General features: G+C 51.9%; 1 protein-coding gene across 1 annotated transcript in view; it reads left to right on the forward strand.

The window, feature by feature from the left end:
* Window positions 1–11,830, forward strand: part of polr2a (RNA polymerase II subunit A) — a 35,127-nt gene extending 23,297 nt beyond the window's left edge. Inside the window, exons 19-29 of the mRNA XM_038786999.1 lie at window positions 1,208–1,413; window positions 2,894–3,118; window positions 3,857–4,103; window positions 4,318–4,418; window positions 5,205–5,312; window positions 5,970–6,152; window positions 6,850–7,053; window positions 7,854–8,040; window positions 8,309–8,422; window positions 8,575–8,724; window positions 9,792–11,830. Of these exons, the coding sequence (XP_038642927.1) occupies window positions 1,208–1,413; window positions 2,894–3,118; window positions 3,857–4,103; window positions 4,318–4,418; window positions 5,205–5,312; window positions 5,970–6,152; window positions 6,850–7,053; window positions 7,854–8,040; window positions 8,309–8,422; window positions 8,575–8,724; window positions 9,792–10,906 (2,840 nt within the window). The 3' untranslated portion in view covers window positions 10,907–11,830. The remainder of the gene's footprint in view (window positions 1–1,207; window positions 1,414–2,893; window positions 3,119–3,856; window positions 4,104–4,317; window positions 4,419–5,204; window positions 5,313–5,969; window positions 6,153–6,849; window positions 7,054–7,853; window positions 8,041–8,308; window positions 8,423–8,574; window positions 8,725–9,791) is intronic.
* Window positions 11,831–19,730: the final 7,900 nt, after the last annotated feature.

Consider the following 19,730-nt stretch of genomic DNA (forward strand, 5'->3'; position numbering starts at 1 on the left):
GCCTCAGATTCCAGGATAGATTCGGCTTGGTCAGATGGGTAGAAGAGTGGCGAATGGAGTTTAACCCTGAAAAAGTGAGAGATGATACAGTTTGGTAGCACTGACCATGTGAGGGGATACACCATGAACAGCAGGATGCGGGGAAGTACAGAGGGGACCTTGGGGTTCAGATCCAGAACATAGCTGAAGGCAATAGGAGGTGGTTAAGAAGGCCTGGGATCTGCAGGAGCAGATTCAGTAGGAACTTTCAAAAGGGAACTCTATATAATCTTGGAAGGGAATCATTTGCAGGGGCTGTAGGTAAAGGACTGGGTTGGGACTAAAGGGGCTGGTACGGACGTGATGGGTCTTCACGTGTCTCTCCATAGATCTGAAGGCAGAAGGGTATTTGGGACACTGGCCTTTATCAACCGAAGCATCGATTACAAAAGCGGGGAGGTCATGTGGGAGTTGTATCGAACTTTGGTGAGGCCACAGCTGGAGCACTGGGTGTAGTTCTCGTTGCCACATTATAGGAAGGATGTGATTGCGCTGGAGGGGGTGCAGAGGAGATTCACCAGGATGCTGCCTGGGATGGAACGTTTCAGTTATGGGGAGAGGTTGGATAGGCTTGGGTAGTTTTCTCTGGAACAGAGAAGACTGAGGGGCGACCTGATCGAGGTGGACAAGGTTATAAGGACAGTAAGAAGTCTTGCAACGCCAGTTTAAAGTCCAAAGTTTCTTTCGAATCACTAGCTTTCGGAGCACAGTTCCTCCCTCGGCTAGTGATTTGAAACTAACCTGTTGGACTTGAAGGTGTTGTAAGACTTCTTGCTGTGCTCGCCCCAGTCCAACGCCGGCATCTCCACGTCAAGATTGAGGGGCGTGGATAGGGAGCAGCTGTTCCCCTGAGTTGAAGGGTCAAGTTACGAGGGGGACACCAGTTCAAGGTGAGGGGTGGCAGCATTAGGGGGGATTTGAGGACAGTTCTTTTACCCAGAGAGTGGTGAGGGTCTGGTATGCACTGCCTGGGAGGGGTGGTAGAGGCGGGTTGCCTCACGTCCTTCACAAAGTACCTGGATGAGCACCCGTCACGTCCTAACGGGGGCCAAATGCTGGCAAAACGGGATTTGGTCGGTCGGCTGATTTTTTTCACGTGTTGGCGCAGACCTGATGGGCCGAGTGGCCTCTTGCTGAGCTGGTTCTGAGACTCCGTCCTCTGCTGCAGGTGTGAAGGAGCTGAGTAAGAAGCTGGTCATCGTGAACGGGGAGGACCCACTGAGCCGCCAGGCGCAGCAGAACGCCACGCTGCTCTTCAACATCCACCTACGCTCCACCCTGTGCAGCCGCCGCATGGTCGAGGAGTTCCGGCTCAGCGGAGAGGCCTTCGAGTGGCTGCTGGGGGAGATCGAAGCCAAGTTCAACCAGTCAATCGTGAGCAAATTGTCCCACCGTTTGCGGCTTGGGTGTGTTGGGAGGGTAAAGGTTTTCCTGCTGCGTCCATCCAGTAACCAGACCTCCATCTCTGTCACATCGTTTGAAAATTTTATACGTTTCAATATCTCTGGAGAATATTAGCCCACCCTACTCAATCCCTCCCCTCCCTCATAGATACATAGAAGATAGGAGCAGGAGGAGGCCTTTTGGCCCTTCCAGCCTGCTCTGCCATTCATCACCATCGTGGCTGATCATCCAACTCAATAGCCTAATCCTGCGTTCTCCCCATAGCCTTTGATCCCATTCTCCCCAAGTGCTATATCCAGCCGCCTCTTGTATATATTCAAAGTTTTAGCATCAACTACTTCCTGTGGTAATGGATTCCACAGGCTCACCACTCTTTGGGTGAAGAAATGTCTCCTTATCTCTGTCTGAAATGGTTGACCCTGAATCCTCAGGCTGTGACCCCTGGTTCTGGACACACCCATCATTGGTAACATCTTCCCTGCATCGACCCTGTCCAGTCCTGTTAGAATTTTATAAGTCTCTGAGATCCCCCCTCATTCTTCTGAACTCCAGCGAGAACAATCCCAACCTAGTCAATCTCTCCTCGTATGACAGTCCCGCCATCCCAGGAATCAGTCTGGTAAACCTTCGCTGCACTCCCTCGAGAGCAAGAACATCCTTCCTCAGAGAAGGAGACCAAAACTGCGCACAATACTCCAGGTGTGGCCTCACCAAGGCCCTGTATAATTGCAGCAACACATCCCTGCTTCTATGCTCGAAACCTCTCACAATGAAGGCCAACATACCATTAGCCTTCTTTACCGCCTGCTATACCTGCATGCTTACCTTCAGCGAATGGTGCACAAGGACACCCAGGTCCCGCTGCACACTCCCCTCCCCCAATTTACAACCATTCAGGTAGTAATCTGCCTTCCTGTTTTTGCTTCCAAAATGAATAACCTCACACTTATCCAAATTATACTGCATCTGCCATTGGTTTGCCCACTCGCCCAACCTGTCCAGATCTTGCTGTAGGATCCCTGCATCCTCGTCACAATTCACCCTCCCACCCAACTTGGTATCATCTGCAAACTTTTGAGATGCTACATTTTGTTCCCTCATCTAAATCATTGATGTATATTGTGAATAGCTGGGGTTATTGTCAATGCTGCGATGATGGGGTCTTTCGCTAGGGTCGTGAGGCCCTACTGTACTGGAAAGCTGAACAATGACTGACTGACTTGTGATTTGGTGATTAGCACCCACAAAACTAACCAGTGATTGTTGTTAATATGTAGCAAGCTGATGTCGGGGAGGGGGGGGGGGGGGGTATGCATTGCTCCGTAGCTGATGCTGATGTTTGATAGCGGGCAGGGTCATTGACCAAAGTCTGCCCACTTGGAGTAATCGCGAGGGCTCTGGAAAGTTGGTGATTGGCACTTTGCTAACTCTTTCCTTTTTGCCCCCTCAGGCGCACCCTGGCGAGATGGTGGGCGCTCTGGCGGCCCAGTCACTGGGGGAGCCCGCCACGCAAATGACCCTGAACACCTTTCACTACGCTGGCGTGTCGGCCAAGAACGTCACCCTGGGCGTCCCGCGTCTGAAGGAGCTGATCAACATCTCGAAGAAGCCCAAGACCCCCTCGCTCACGGTCTTCCTGCTGGGCCAGTCTGCCAGGGATGCCGAGCGTGCCAAGGTAGGTGTCGGAACAGCTTCGAGGCGCTACGGTGAAGGATAAGGTGGCAGCTATTTGCCCTTCACGAGGAGCAACTACTTCGCTGGGCGGGTTGTGAGAAACTTCAGAATTCACAGTCCCAGGGAGTTCGGGGGTCGGGTCTGATCGAGAGACTCCGAGTCCGGGGGCGGAATAATGTGAGAGCGAGGAGATGAGGTTGATCTACTCACCGGTGATCGACCTCACTGACCCGTGCTGGAGGGGCTGAATGGCTGCCTCCTGCTTTTGAGGGCAGGATAGGACAATCGAAGGAGGCAAATCTAAACCTAAAGAACATCCTTTGCATCAAAGCAAATTACTGCGGATGCTGGAATCTAAAACAAGGAAAAATGCTGGAAAACCTCAGCCGGTCTGGCAGCATCTGTAGGGAGAGAAAAGAGCGAACGTTTCGAGTCCGATGACTGTTTGTCAAAGCTTTGACAAAGAGTCATCGGACTTGAAACGAACATCCTTTGCATTTAGGGTCAGAGTAACACATTTCCCCCAAACGGGAGCACGCAGATAATTGAGGGGAAATGGGACCATGGTTCAGATCCTGCAGCCACTCCCAAGTGTAGGAGAGTTTCTCCCTGTACGTCAACGTATGCACAATATATTGGGGGGGGGCGGGATATGGTTTTGGGGTTCCTAAAGTGGGGGTGGGGGGGGGGGGGGAGCGCCAACAGAGGTGTGTAATGGTGCCTGATGCTATTCCCGCAGGACATCCTCTGCCGACTGGAACACACCACGCTGCGGAAGGTCACCGCCAACACGGCCATCTATTACGACCCTGATCCCCAGAACACGGTGGTGTCCGAGGACCAGGAGTGGGTGAACGTCTACTACGAGATGCCCGACTTTGACGTGACGCGGATCTCGCCCTGGCTCCTCCGGATCGAGCTTGATCGGAAGCACATGACGGACCGGAAGCTGACCATGGAGCAGATTGCGGAGAAAATTAACGCGGGTGAGAGACTCGTCTGCCTCTGTCTGACGTGGTAGAATTGGCGGTAGGTGTGGGTCGTCACGACTGGCGACCATAACGCGGTGGCGAGGTTCCCGGGGGCTGGACGGAGAACATAAAAGCTTTTGGGATATTTTTTTTACTGTTAAACTGAGCGGTAACAACAGCCTCACATTACTGCGTCGTGTAACATCCAGTCGTGTTTTGTACCCAACAGGCTTTGGTGATGATTTGAACTGCATATTTAACGATGACAATGCGGAGAAATTGGTCCTAAGAATCCGCATCATGAACAGTGACGAGAACAAATTCCAGGAGGTGAGATTAGTTAGGAATCATTCCTGTGCAGGAGGGACTGTTTGATGGACAGTGCAGAGGGAGCTTTACTCTGTATCTAACCCCGTGCTTCTAACCCCGTGCTGTCCCTGTCCTAGGAGTGTTTGATGGGGACAGTGTAGAGGGAGCTTTACTCTGTATCTAACCCCGTGCTGTACCTGTCCTGGGAGTGTTTGATGGGGACAGTGTAGAGGGAGCTTTACTCTGTATCTAACCCCGTGCTGTACCTGTCCTGGGAGTGTTTGATGGGGACAGTGTAGAGGGAGCTTTACTCTGTATCTAACCCCGTGCTGTCCCTGTCCTGGGAGTGTTTGATGGGGACAGTGTAGAGGGAGCTTTACTCTGTATCAACCCCGTGCTGCACCTGTCCTGGGAAGGTTTGATGGGGACAGTATAGAGGGAGCTTTACTCTGTATCTAACCCCATGCTGTCCCTTCCTGGGAGTGTTTGATGGGGACAGTGTAGAGGGAGCTTTACTCTGTATCTAACCCCGTACTGTACCTGTCCTGGGAGTGTTTGATGGGGACAGTGTAGAGGGAGCTTTACTCTGTATCTAACCCCGTGCTGTACCTGTCCTGGGAGTGTTTGATGGGGACGGTGTAGAGGGAGCTTTACTCTGTATCTAACCCCGTGCTGTACCTGTCCTGGGAGTGTTTGATGGGGACGGTGTAGAGGGAGCTTTAGTTACTGAATAAAGAAGCTTCGCCTTCCTAACCTGATTGTGCGATGTTGATTGTGACTGTCGCTCTTTGATTGAAACGTTTGCAGCAAGAGGAAGAGGTTGTGGACAAGATGGATGATGACGTTTTCCTGCGGTGTATCGAGTCAAACATGCTGACGGACATGACGTTGCAGGGGATTGAGCAGATCAGTAAGGTGAGGGTTTGGCCGATGCGACGGCTGCAGGAGCTGAGATTGACCACTCGTTCTGTTAATCTGGAAGGCTGCAATTGAGACTTCTTATAAATTTCGAGTACCCAATTCTTTTCCCAATTAAGGGGCAATGTAACATGGCCAATCCACCTACCCTGCACATCTTTCTGGGTTGTGGGGGGGGGCGAAACCCAGGCAGACACTGGGAGAATGTGCAAACTCCACATGGGCCGGGATCGAGCCCCGGTCCACGGTGCCCTGTGACAGCAGTGCTAACCCACTGCGACACCCCAGAAACTGAGACTCGATCTGATTTGTGGTGACAGGTTTTGCTGGCGAGATTAAGGAGGTGACACGTACCTGGGGTGGCGGGAATCTATATGTGCTGCTGACGGTTCTGGAGACCTCTCTAAATGTAACGCGGCTCAAATCTCGCTCGTCCTGGAAACATTGATTCCTGGCTGGAACGTAGAATTTAAAAGTGGCAACGTCTTGTATAAATCTGGTTCGACCACACTGAGCACAGTTCTGGTGTTGTATTGCGAGACGGATCTTGTGGGAGTGTTTGACAAAGATTCCATGCACCCGGGGCTCTCGGCTCTGCTGGGGGTGATTGTTTCTGCTTTTTAAACCCTCTCCTCGTCCCTCTCTCTCTCTCAGGTGTACATGCACCTTCCTCAAACAGACAATAAGAAGAAGATTATTATCACGGAGGAGGGTGAATTCAAAGCCCTCCAGGAGTGGATTCTGGAGACGGACGGGGTCAGCCTGATGAGGGTGCTGAGCGAGAAGGACGTGGACCCCGTGCGCACCACCTCCAACGACATTGTGGAGATCTTCACGGTAAACCTGCGGGGCTGTGCCGTTAACCCGGGGGGGGGGCTTTACCCCACTCGGCTATCCTGGGACAGGAGGGAGCGAGAGTTCCAGGAACGTGATACCATCTCGAGCCGCTCAGCTCTGAGGGAGGCCGTTGGGCCCCATGGCGTCTCCTTACCGTTCTCTTCTCTCTTCCCCAATCGCGGACACAGACCAAATCGAGTCTGGGTCCGGGTAGTTGAAATCAATCGTATCTTTCCCTTTGAATCCCACTCGCCCAAACAATTCTGAGGTGCAGCAAGTCCTCGCGCATTCGCCACCTCGGTGCTTATTGACCTACTTGCCCCTCAAACCCCCGTGTCGATAACCTCCTCCAGCCCCCGAAACCCTCCCTACAATCCTCCAGTTCCAGGCGTGACCCCAATTTTGGCGCCCTGGGTGCTGAGGTCTGAAACTCTCTCTCGCTAAACCCCTCCACTCTCTCCCTTTTGAAGATGTTCCTTAAAACCCACCACCTTGATCACCCTGTTGGTCGCCTGTTATGACCTCCTGTCATGTGGCCGAGAGTCGGATTGTATTTGACCGCTCCGGCGTAGCTTTACGACATTCGGGGTGACCTATAAATACAAGACGGCCATTTGTGGCTCTTTGATTTGTCACGGTGAGGCGTGGGCGGGGCCGGAGTTAGACTGGAGATTTTCTGAACGTTTCTCTTTTCCAGGTTCTTGGTATTGAAGCTGTGCGGAAGGCCCTGGAACGGGAGCTGTACCATGTCATCTCCTTCGATGGTTCCTACGTCAACTACCGTCACTTGTCGCTGCTGTGCGACACCATGACGTGCCGGGGACATTTAATGGCCATCACCCGTCACGGTGTGAACAGGCAGGACACTGGCCCGCTCATGAAGTGTTCCTTCGAAGAAACGGTAAATGTGCGGAACACTTTTTGCAAGTTGCAGTCAAACCAAACTTGAGGCGCCTGATGGCCAGATGTGTTCATGGTAATGGGTGTGAGGGAGCGCTGCGCCGTCTGGGGACCGGGAATGTCGTCGGGAGTGGTGCTGAGGGGTGCCACACAGTCAGGGGAGTGGGGGCCTTCGTGTTCCCGCGCGCGTAACAGCTGTGGGATCGATCCCATCCATTGGGGTGGACTGGCCGGGCCTCTGTTTAACTGCAGGGTGCTGTGCCCCCCCCCCCCCCCCCCCCCCCGTCTTGCCCGCAGGCTGCTGTGCCCCCCCGTCTTGCCCGCAGGGTGCTGTGCCCCCCCGTCATGCCCACAGGGTGCTGTGCCCCCCTCCCCCCGTCTTGCCCGCAGGGTGCTCTGCCCCCCCCCCGCCGTCTCGCCCGCAGGGTGCTCTGCCCCCGTCTCGCCCGCAGGGTGCTGTGCCCCCCCGCCTCGCCCGCAGGGTGCTGTGCCCCCCCCCGCCTCGCCCGCAGGGTGCTGTGCCCCCCCGCCTCGCCCGCAGGGTGCTGTGCCCCCCCGCCTCGCCCGCAGGGTGCTGTGCCCCCCCGCCTCGCCCGCAGGGTGCTGTGCCCCCCGCCTCGCCCGCAGGGTGCTGTGCCCCCCCGCCTCGCCCGCAGGGTGCTGTGCCCCCCCCCGCCTCGCCCGCAGGGTGCTCTGCCCCCCCCCCCCGTCTCGCCCGCAGGGTGCTGTGCCCCCCCCCGTCTCGCCCGCAGGCTGCTGCGCCCACCCGCTAACTCTGCAGCCCCTCTTCTCTGTTTGCAGGTGGATGTTTTAATGGAGGCTTCAGCGCACGGTGAAATGGACCCCATGAAGGGGGTGTCTGAGAACATCATGCTGGGGCAGCTCGCTCCAGCCGGAACCGGCTCCTTTGACCTGCTGCTCGACGCTGAGAAGTGCAAATACGGCATGGAGATCCCGACTAACATTGGAGGGCTTGGAGTGGGTGGACGTAAGTTCCCGTTTCGCCGCCCGTTTTAAACCCAAGCTCTTGTTGGGTCTCTGGGTCGGGGTGGGGGAGGGAATGCCGGGATGTGGCTGGCCGGTGTCGAATCTGGATACTCTGGGAGAGGCTCTCCACAGGTCTGAAAGATCGGGCTGTGTGACGGCGAGAATCTGTAAACGCCAGGAGCCAAATTGAACTCTGGTTGATGTCTGATCCAGTGTGGGTGTCTGAATAACCTTTTTTTTTTTCCCCCCTCTTCAAATTGTGTTTGCAGCTACCGGAATGTTCTTCGGCTCCGCCCCCAGCCCGATGGGAGGGATGTCACCCGCCATGACTCCGTGGAACCAGGGCGCAACCCCGGCCTACGGAGCCTGGTCGCCCAGCGTGGGTGAGTGTAGAATACGTTTCTCCTAACAACGTGACGTTGGTCACCCGTTCCCAACAGATACAGAGATTCACACGTGCGGAGTCCTTGTGTTTTTTTTAATTTAGCCTTGCGATGTGAAGGGATTGATTTCTGTCTCTCTCTCTGTATTACAGGCAGTGGAATGACACCCGGAGCTGCTGGATTCTCACCGAGTGCTGCCTCAGATGCCAGTGGTTTCAGTCCCGGCTACTCTCCTGCCTGGTCTCCGACCCCTGGCTCTCCCGGATCTCCGGGCCCGTCCAGTCCCTACATTCCATCGCCAGGTCAGTTAATAACCTATTCCTGGGACGCTCGGGTGTCCAGTGTTTTACCAGCTTGCGTGGCTTTGGGCTGTTCGGGTAGAATGTGTGCGGCTGTTTATAATCCGCGTGAGTCTCTGTCCATTCCTCCCACCCTGCCTCTTCCAGTTTTCTATCCTATTTTTTTTCTCATGCACTCGTCTGATTTTCCTTTCAAAGGCACCTGTACCGTTGCAACTGAACCACTTCTTGTAAGATTGCGTTTATTAGATCTGTTCGCTCGGTGCTTCCCACAATACACCAGCGTGTGACCCCATTTTAATGCCCCAGACTCGCATGAGCCCAGGGTACAGGATTTGAGTTGAGGTTTGGCCGGGGGAGGGAGAGAAGCGAGTCCATCCTGCGGTGCAAGAATTAACGTCAAACGGAATTGAGAATGTTTACATTTGGAATGGGAAGGGGTTTACTAATACTTGGCTCCCTCTCGCGCGCTCTCTCTCTCCGCTCTCTCTCTCGCGTGCTCTCACGCTCTCTCTCTCTCTCTCTCTCTCTCTCTCTCACGCTCTCTCTCGTGCGCTCTCCCCTCTCTCTCACGCGCTCTCTCTCACGCGCTCTCTCTCACGCGCTCTCTCTCACGCGCTCTCTCTCACGCGCTCTCTCTCACGCGCTCTCTCTCACGCGCTCTCTCTCGCGCGCTCTCATGCTCTCTCTCGCGCTCTCTCTCGCGCGCTCATTCTCTCTCTCTCGCACGCTCTCTCTCTCTCTCTCTCTCTCGCGCTCTCTCTCTCTCTCGCGCTCTCTCTCTCTCTCTCGCGCTCTCTCTCTCTCTCGCGCGCTCTCTCTCTCTCTCGCGCGCTCTCACGCTCTCTCTCTCTCTCGCGCTCTCTCTCTCTCTCGCGCGCTCTCACGCTCTCTCTCTCTCGCGCGCTCTCACGCTCTCTCTCTCTCGCGCGCTCTCACGCTCTCTCTCTCTCGCGCGCTCATTTGATTTTTCTATAGATTGAAACGCTCTATCTTTCTGTTCTGGTACCATTGTTGTAAATTTTTATTTGACTTTCTCCCAACACCTGACTGTTTATTTTTCCTCCTAGGTGGGGTGATGTCTCCCAGTTATTCGCCAACCTCTCCGGCCTATGAACCGAGGTCTCCTGGTGGCTATACACCCCAGAGCCCCAGCTACTCGCCAACATCCCCTAGCTACAGCCCCACCTCTCCGTCCTACTCTCCCACCAGCCCCAACTATAGCCCCACCTCCCCCAGCTACTCCCCCACCAGCCCCAGCTACAGCCCGACGTCCCCGAGCTACAGCCCCACCTCCCCCTCCTATTCCCCCACCTCTCCCTCCTATTCCCCCACTAGTCCCAGCTACTCGCCAACTAGTCCCAGCTACTCTCCCACCAGCCCCAGCTACTCCCCCACCAGTCCCAGCTACTCCCCAACTAGCCCCTCTTACTCCCCAACCTCTCCCTCCTACTCTCCAACCTCTCCCTCCTACTCCCCAACCTCTCCCTCTTACTCGCCAACTAGTCCCAGCTACTCCCCCACCTCTCCCAACTACACCCCCACATCCCCAAATTACAGCCCCACTTCCCCGAGTTACAGCCCCACCTCGCCCAGCTACACGCCCACCTCTCCAAATTACAGCCCCACTTCGCCCAGTTACAGCCCCACCTCGCCCAGCTACAGCCCCACCTCCCCCAGCTACTCCCCTTCCAGCCCTCGCTACACCCCTCAGTCACCGACCTACACGCCCAGCTCTCCCAGCTACAGCCCCAGCTCTCCCAGCTACTCTCCCACCAGTCCAAAATACTCCCCCACCAGCCCTTCCTACAGCCCCAGCTCTCCAGAATACACCCCCACCTCTCCCAAATACAGCCCCACCAGCCCCAAATACTCCCCCACCTCTCCCAAATACTCCCCGACCTCCCCAACTTACTCGCCCACCACACCCAAATACTCCCCCACCAGCCCCACCTACTCCCCCACCTCCCCGGTCTACACCCCTACCTCTCCCAAATACTCCCCCACCTCGCCCACCTACTCTCCCACCTCCCCGAAATACTCGCCCACCTCCCCCACCTACTCGCCCACCAGCCCCAAGGGCTCGACCTACTCCCCCACTTCCCCGGGCTACTCTCCCACCTCCCCCACCTACAGCCTCACCAGTCCGGCCATCAGTCCCGAGGACAGCGACGAGGAGAACTGAGGGCGAGGCGAGGGACCGAGCGAGAACTGCGGGGGCCGGCCCACGGTCCGCACCCACCTGCGCTTTTTTACTTCCAAGGCCTGTTCGAACTGGACTTGAACTTGCTGCTGTTTCATGTTCTACATCGATGTCGCAAGCAACGGAGGAACAGCAAAATCCTGAAACGCTTTTTAAAAATAAATCCAAAGTGCGGCGGGAAGGAAAGATCTAAAGTCTATAATTTGAATATATAATTTAGCTTTGGAACCTGTGCATTTCTGGATACAGTGATTTTGGGGGTGGTGCAGTGGGAGAATTGATTCCTATTCTCTCTCTCTCTCTCTCTCTCATTCTCTCGCTTGCAGCGCCTGGACCAGTGTGAATCTCGATTCTTTTAATTTTGTTCTGTGCGGATAATGCTACTTGACGAGCGTTTCCCCCCCCCCCTGTAAGCCAGGGGCAACAGACTGGCTCCCGTTAGTCAGGGCCCTGATGGTTTCTTTATATTGTGGATGTGATTTGTACTTTAAGGATGGTGATCGTGGAGGAAGGGAAGGAAATAAGGAGGTAAGCAATGCAGGAGTATTGACATCGGAAGCGGGAGGGATGGGGAAATGGGTCAGTGACCGTCGAGCGTCCGATCGCCATGTGTAACACGGTTTTCCCCCACCCCCTCTACCTGCACCCCCCCCCCCCACATTCAGCTGAGAATGGACACAATTCGAGGGGGTGTTGGTGGGCGAACGGATGATTCTTAAATCACCCTGATTCTGATGTGATTCTTCGGACAGAACTGTAAAAACGGGACGTGAAAGGTGTTGGAAAACAAGGCAGCATTTAGCTGTCTGATTTATGTACAGAGTATTTACTAGTCTTTTTTTCCCTGTTTTCCCTTTGGAAATGTTGCAAATATACTTAAAATAAAGTTTTACTGATTTTTGTGGAGCTCCGGGCTTCTGTGTCCATTCATTTGGGGATTTAAAAAAAAAAAAGAATAAATTTATTTGGGGGCGTTTAAAACGTGCCCGTGGCTGACGCCGCCGGCTGCTTGTGATCTGCAGGTTTTTGTCGTCGGCCGTCTGACTTGAGCCGTTGCCGATTTCTGTCTGCGTCTGGATTTCGCAGCATTCCCCTCTGGTTTCCCAGTCTTTCCCAGCTGGGCAGAAACCTCCTGGAAAGGAATCTGGAGCCATTGACGTCGGCCAGAGAGAGAGAGAGGGCGGGTTAGGATGTACGAACGAGAGGCTGGAATGTGCGGCTCCAGGTCGGGCCGAACGGCTGGAGGGAGGCCGTTCGGCCCCCCGTGAGACTGCAGCACTGCCATTCCATTGAGATCGCGGCTCTTCCCATGTTTTGTTGCACGTGGATCCGGATACCCATCGTGGTTCCCTAACCGTTAATCTGCAAACCAACAAAAAAAAACATCGACGTCCGTACTGAGCTTTTCAATTGATCCCTTGTGGGTGTTTTTTTTTTTGGTGGTGGGAAGGAGGAGAGGATGGGGCTGCATGGAAGGAAGAGAAGGGAACTCCAGGGTTCTGCTCCTTGCCCCCCCTCTCCCTAGGCCCTTGCAATACCTATGCTTTAGCATGTCCTTTATCCCTAGGCGATGATAGCTACAGCTTGCCAATGGGGCAAAGACCCAGTTATGCCGACTGTTTTCTGTAAGCTAGCTAATCTATCCATGTCAATATGTTGCCCTGTGCACCATGAGCTTTTATTTTCCACAATAACCTTTAATATGGCAGCTTATCAAATTCCTTCTGGTCTCAATATAGTACATCCACCAGTTCCCCTTTAGCAACAGTCCACGTGACTCCTTCAAAGAACTCCAAATGAATTGGCTAAATACTTGGCTAAATATGATTTCCCTTTCACAAAACCATGTGGACTCTGCCTGATTACTTTGACATTTTCCACATGACCTGCTATAACATCTTCAATAATAACTTCTAATGTTTTCTCTCTGACGGATATTAAGTTAAAAGGCCTGTAGTTTCTTGTTTTTTTTTTCCTTTTTGGAAAAGCTTCGTTACTTCCCAATTTAATGGAAACTTCCCCGATTCTAGGGAACTTTGGTAAAATTAAAACTAACGCATCAGCCATCTCCCGAGCCAATTCTTTTAAGGGTCTAGCATGAAGTCTACCAGGATCTGAGGATTTGTCAACACTCAAACCCAGGAATTTTCTCAGGAATGCTGCCCTGGTGATTGTAATCTTGAGTTCCTCCTTTACTAGCTAGCTTTATCTTGTAGGGCAGCTGCACGCTAGCACAGCGGTTAGCACTGTTGCTTCACAGCTCCAGGGACCGAGGTTCAATTCCCGGCTTGGGTCACTGTGCGGAGTCTGCACGTTCTCCCCGTGTCTGCGTGGGTTTCCTCCGGGTGCTCCGGTTTCCTCCCACAAGTCCTGAAAGACGTGCTTGTTAGGTGAATTGGACATTCTGAATTCTCCCTCTGTGTTACCCGAACAGGTGCCGGAATGTGGCGACGAGGGGCTTTTCACAGTAACTTCACTGCAGTGTTAATGTAAGCCTACTTGTGACACTAATAAAGATTATTACTCCCAATTTTATTCTCATTAAATCTTTTAGTCACCTCCATTGCAACTTGCATGTTTAGCACACTGGGCTAAATCGCTGGCTTTTAAAGCAGGCCAGCAGCACGGTTCGATTCCCGTACCAGCCTCCCCGGACAGGCGCCGGAATGTGGCGACTAGGGGCTTTTCACAGTAACTTCATTTGAAGCCTACTCGTGACAATAAGCGATTTTCATTTCATGTTCTTGTGAAATTATCTGCTTTTTCTTTAAGTTTGATACCATCTTTTTTTTTTTAATTTAGAGTACCCAATTCATTTTTCCAATTAAGGGGCAATTTAGCGTGGCCAATCTACCTAGCTTGCACATTTTTGGGTTGTGGGGGCGAAACCCACGTAAACACGGGGAGAACGTGCAAACTCCACACGGACAGTGACCCAGAGTCGGGATCGAACCTGGGACCTCAGCGCCGTGAGGCTGCAGTGCTAACTCACTGCGCCACCATGCTGCCCAGTTTGATACCATCTTTAATTTGTTTAGCAGGGTGGCAGAGTGGTTAGCAGTGCTGAGGACAGAGGACCCGGGTCACTGTCCGTGTGGAGTTTGCACGTTCTCCCCGTGTCTGCATGGGTTTCACTCCCACAACCCAAAGATGTGCAGGGTAGGTGGATTGGCCTCGCTAAATTAATTTTGGGGGGGGGGGGGGAGAGAATTGGGTACTCTAAATTTGTTTAGTTAACCACAACCAGTGTATACTCTTGCAATTTTCCTTTCTCGTTGGAATGTAGATCTATTCTGTGCATTCTGATATATCCCTTTAAATATCTGCCACTGCATCTCAATTCACCAATCTCCTAACCTAATTTGCCAATTCACCTCTGCTAGATCTGCTTTTATGCTCTCAAAACTGCCCCTATTTAAGTTTACAATACTAGTCTTGGACCCATTCTTCTCTCCCTCACGATGTTGGTAAATTGCAATCTCAATATTATTTCTTCGATTGAAACTTTACAACTGATTTGTGAATGAGAATCCCCAATCCGCCACCCTTTGAGTACAAAAGTGGTTCTGAATTTCACCCCCTGATTCTAATTTTCAGACCATGCCCTATTTTTATATTTCTCCTCTGCTGTCATCCCTGGAGATCTGTGACGCAACAATAATGTGGTTGTTGACTCGCTGGAGCAATCAAGTCTCCATCAATCTGCCCCCAAGCACCCCTGTAATACTATACCGCTATCAACAGCAGCCCAATCCCCATGGGAAATCTGTCACTACCCCCTGACCGGTTACTAAACATGGTCTGTTCGTCCTGCTCCATTTATTGAATCGCACAAACATCAAGAGAGTTCATCGGACAGGTGGCCAAGAGCTCGGCGGAGAGGAGGGAGAGGGAATTCCAGAGCTCAGAGCCCTCAGTAGCCGAAGGCACGGCCGCCAATGGTGGAGCGACGGGAATCAGAGGACGTGCAAGACATCAGCCGAGTCCCACCGTCACTCAGAACCTCTGCGGTTGGCGAACATTAAACTGAGGAACTGTACCCCCAGGGGAATCGGCAAGGTTAGAACATGTGTCAAACATCCCAACCGTACGAATCACCGGCAACGGTTGGTCCTGGGGTTACCTTGGCACAGTGCTGGAGGAAGCTGGACGCAGTCGGAACGGTGATGTCCAAGTCAAGAACTTGGAGGATTGTCCTCTCCATCCGCAGCATCTCTTCCAGCTTGCAGCTGCTGTCACAGATATAGAGGAAGTCATCGACATAGAGCGGGCAAAACTCCTGCAACAGAGAGGTGGGGAGAGGGTGATGGAGAGAGGGAGAGAAAAAAGGACAAAGGCGGAGAGCGATCAAGCCAGAGGGAGAGGGATGGGGAGGAGAGATAGTGAGAGAAAGAGGGAGAAGTGGAGAGCGATGGGCAAGAGAGAGAGAGTGGGACAGGTGGAGAGGGTGATGGACCATCAGTACTGGGGAAATTAGAGACTGTACCGTTGGGACTGTCTACACCTGAACTGCGTTGGGATGAGCATTCTGACAAATCATGTGGAGCAGCAGGGTAGCATGGTGGTTAGCATAAATGCTTCACAGCTCCAGGGTCCCAGGTTCGATTCCCGGCTGGGTCACTGTCTGTGTGGAGTCTGCACGTCCTCCCCCTGTGTGCGTGGGTTTCCTCCGGGTGCTCCGGTTTCCTCCCACAGTCCAAAGATGTGCGGGTTAGGTGGATTGGCCATGCTAAATTGCCCGTAGTGTCCTAATAAAAAGTAAGGTTAAGGGGGAGTTGTTGGGTTACGGGTATAGGGTGGATACGTGGGTTTGAGTAGGGTGATCATGGCTCGGCACAACATTGAGGGCCGAAGGGCCTGTTCTGTGCTGTACTGTTCTATGTTCTATGTAACCGGGGAAGTAGATAGGGCTTTAACTTAAGCTTGGGTAGATGTTGCAAATCAGTGTAGCAGTAAGGCAGCAAAGCAAAATAGTAATTTGGGAAATTAGGGTCATATGACAGCAGGAAGGGACCAAGAGATAAAATCTCAGCACACACCAATGGTCCAGACCACGTTACAACGAACAGAAATAGAAAACTAAAGGCTCTATATTTGAATGCGCGCAGCAGCATTCCTAACAGAGTGAAGGTTTGATAGCACACATTGCAGTAAATAAACATGATCGGATAGCCATTACCGAGACCGGGCTGAGGGACCAGGAGGATTGGGTCCTGAATATTGAGGGGTAGATGACATTCAGGAAGAATATGAAGCTGGGTAAAGGTGGTGGGGTAGCGCTGTTAATTAAGGATGGCATTGGTGATCAGGACGTAGGGTCGGTCTGGGTGGAGGTGTGGAACGGTAGAGGCAAGAAGTCACTCGCTGACATGGTCCACAGGCCCCCTGACAGTAACCACAGTGTGACAACGCATACAGGAAGAAACATTAGGGGTTTGCGATAATGGGACGCCAATAGATAGATAGAGAAATACAGCACAGAACAGGCCCTTCGGCCCACGATGTTGTGCCGAACTTTTGTCCTAGGGAGGTTAATCATAGAATTTTGATCACTAAGGGCAATTTATCACGGCCAATCCACCCAACCTGCACATCTTTGGACTGTGGGAGGGCAGCACGGTGGCCTAGTGGTTAGCACAGCTGCCTCACGGCGCTGAGGTCCCAGGTTCGATCCTGGCTCTGGGTCACTGTCCATGTGGAGTTTGCACATTCTCCCTGTGTCTGCGTGGGTTTCGCCCCCACAAACCAAAAATGTGCAGAGTAGGTGGATTGGCCACGCTAAATTGCCCCTTAATTGGAAAAGATAATTGGGTAATCTAAATTTGAAAAAAAAAATCTTTGGACTGTGGGAGGAAACCGGAGCACCCGGAGGAAACCCACACACACACACGGGGAGGATGTGCAGACTCTACACAGACAGTGACCCAAGCCGGAATCAAACTTGGGACCCTGGAGCTGTGAAGCAATTGTGCTATCCACAATGCTACCGTGCTGCCCTTAAGAACAAATTAATCAAGACTCCATTATTCTACCATAATCCATGTACCTATCCAATAGCCGCTTGAACATAAGAACATAAGAACTAGGAGCAGGAGTAGGCCATCTGGCCCCTCGAGCCTGCTCCGCCATTCAATGAGATCATGGCTGATCTTTTGTGGACTCAGCTCCACTTTCCGGCCCGAACACCATAACCCTTAATCCCTTTATTCTTCAAAAAACTATCTATCTTTACCTTAAAAACATTTAATGAAGGAGCCTCAACTGCTTCACTGGGCAAGGAATTCCATAGATTCACAACCCTTTGGGTGAAGAAGTTCCTCCTAAACTCAGTCCTAAATCTACTTCCCCTTATTTTGAGGCTATGCCCCCTAGTTCTGCTGTCACCCGCCAGTGGAAACAAACTGCCCGCATCTATCCTATCTATTCCCTTCATAATTTTAAATGTTTCTATAAGATCCCCCCTCATCCTTCTAAATTCCAACGAGTACAGTCCCAGTCTACTCAACCTCTCCTCATAATCCAACCCCTTCAGCTCTGGGATTAACCTAGTGAATCTCCTCTGCACACCCTCCAGCGCCAGTACGTCCTTTCTCAAGTAAGGAGACCAAAACTGAACACAATACTCCAGGTGTGGCCGCACTAACACCTTATACAATTGCAACATAACCTCCCTAGTCTTAAACTCCATCCCTCTAGCAATGAAGGACAAAATTCCATTTGCCTTCTTAATCACCTGTTGCACTTGTAAACCAACCTTCTGTGACTCATGCACTAGCACACCCAAGTCTCTCTGAACAGCGGCATGCTTTAATATTTTATCGTTTAAATAATAATCCCGTTTGCTGTTATTCCTACCAAAATGGATAACCTCACATTTGTCAACATTGTATTCCATCTGCCAGACCCGAGCCCATTCACTTAACCTATCCAAATCCCTCTGCAGACTTCCAGTATCCTCTGCACTTTTCGCTTTACCACTCATCTTAGTGTCATCTGCAAACTTGGACACATTGCCCTTGGTCCCCAACTCCAAATCATCAATGTAAATTGTGAACAATTGTGAGCCCAACACGGATCCCTGAGGGACACCACTAGCTACTGATTGCCAACCAGAGAAACACCCATTTATCCCAACTCTTTGCTTTCTATTAATTAACCAATCCTCTATCCATGCTACTACTTTACCCTTAATGCCATGCATCTTTATCTTATGCAGCAACCTTTTGTGTGGCACCTTGTCAAAGGCTTTCTGGAAATCCAGATATACCACATCCATCGGCTCCCCGTTATCTACTGCACTGGTAATGTCCTCAAAAAATTCCACTAAATTAGTTAGGCATGACCTGCCTTTTACGAACCCATGCTGCGTCTGCCCAATGGGACAATTTCTATCCAGATGCCTCGCAATTTCTTCCTTGATGATAGATTCCAGCATCTTCCCTATTACCGAAGTTAAACTCACTGGCCTATAATTTCCTGCTTTCTGCCTACCTCCTTTTTTAAACAGTGGCGTCACGTTTGCTAATTTCCAATCCACCGGGACCACCCCAGAGTCTAGTGAATTTCGGTAAATTATCACTAGTGCATCTGCAATTTCCCTAGCCATCTCTTTTAGCACTCTGGGATGCATTCCATCAGGGCCAGGAGACTTGTCTACCTTTAGCCCCATTAGCTTGCCCATCACTCCCTAATGTTTCTGACTCAATTACTTGCACAGGCAGTGCGTTCCATGCCCCCACTACTCTCTGGGTAAAGAACCTACCTCTGACATCCCCCCTATATCTTCCACCATTCACCTTAAATTTATGTCCCCTTGTAATGGTTTGTTCCACCCGGGGAAAAAGTCTCTGACTGTCTACTCTATCTATTCCCCTGATCATCTTATAAACCTCTATCAAGTCGCCCCTTATCCTTCTCCGTTCTAATGAGAAAAGGCCAAGCACCCTCAACCTTTCCTCGTATGACCTACTCTCCATTCCAGGCAACATCCTGGTAAATCTCCTTTGCACCTTTTCCAAAGCTTCCAAATCCTTCCTAAAATGAGGCGATCAGAACTGCACACAGTACTCCAAATGTGGCCTTACCAAGGTTTTGTACAGCTGCATCATCACCTCACGGCTCTTAAATTCAATCCCTCTGCTAATGAACGCTAGCACACCATAGGCCTTCTTCACAGCTCTATCCACTTGAGTGGCAACTTTTAAAGATCTATGAACATAGACCCCAAGATCTCTCTGCTCCTCCACATTGCCAAGAACCCTACCATTAACCCTGTATTCCGCATTCATATTTGTCCTTCCAAAATTTGTCAGGTGAACTTCCTACACGTATATCCCTCAAAAAGTAATTAAACACAGAAGAACCGTCCTGACCATCAGCTGACCATTCCCCCCTGACCCTTCCCCCCTGACCATTTCCCCCTGACCATTCCCTCCTGGCCATTCCTCCTGGTCATTCCCATCTAGCCACTCCGCTCTGGTCATTCTTTCATGACTATTCCTTGACCTTCCCCCCCCTGGCCATCCCCTGACATTCCTTGACCATTACCTTCCGGCCATTCAATAACCATTCTCTCCTTTTTTTTAAAATAGAGTACCCAATTCATTTTTTTCCCAATTATGGGACAATTTAGCGTGGCCAATCCACCTAACCTGCACATCTTTGGGTTGTGGGGGCGAAACCCAGGCAGGCACGGGGAGACTGCGCAAACTCATGACCATTCTCTCCTGGCCTTCCCTTGACCTTTCCCTCCATTCCTGACCTTTCCCTCCTTGACCATCCTTCCTGACCATTCCCTCCAGGCCAT

Source organism: Scyliorhinus canicula, chromosome 29 (assembly GCF_902713615.1).
Source record: "Scyliorhinus canicula chromosome 29, sScyCan1.1, whole genome shotgun sequence".
Classification (NCBI taxonomy): Eukaryota; Metazoa; Chordata; class Chondrichthyes; order Carcharhiniformes; family Scyliorhinidae; genus Scyliorhinus; species Scyliorhinus canicula.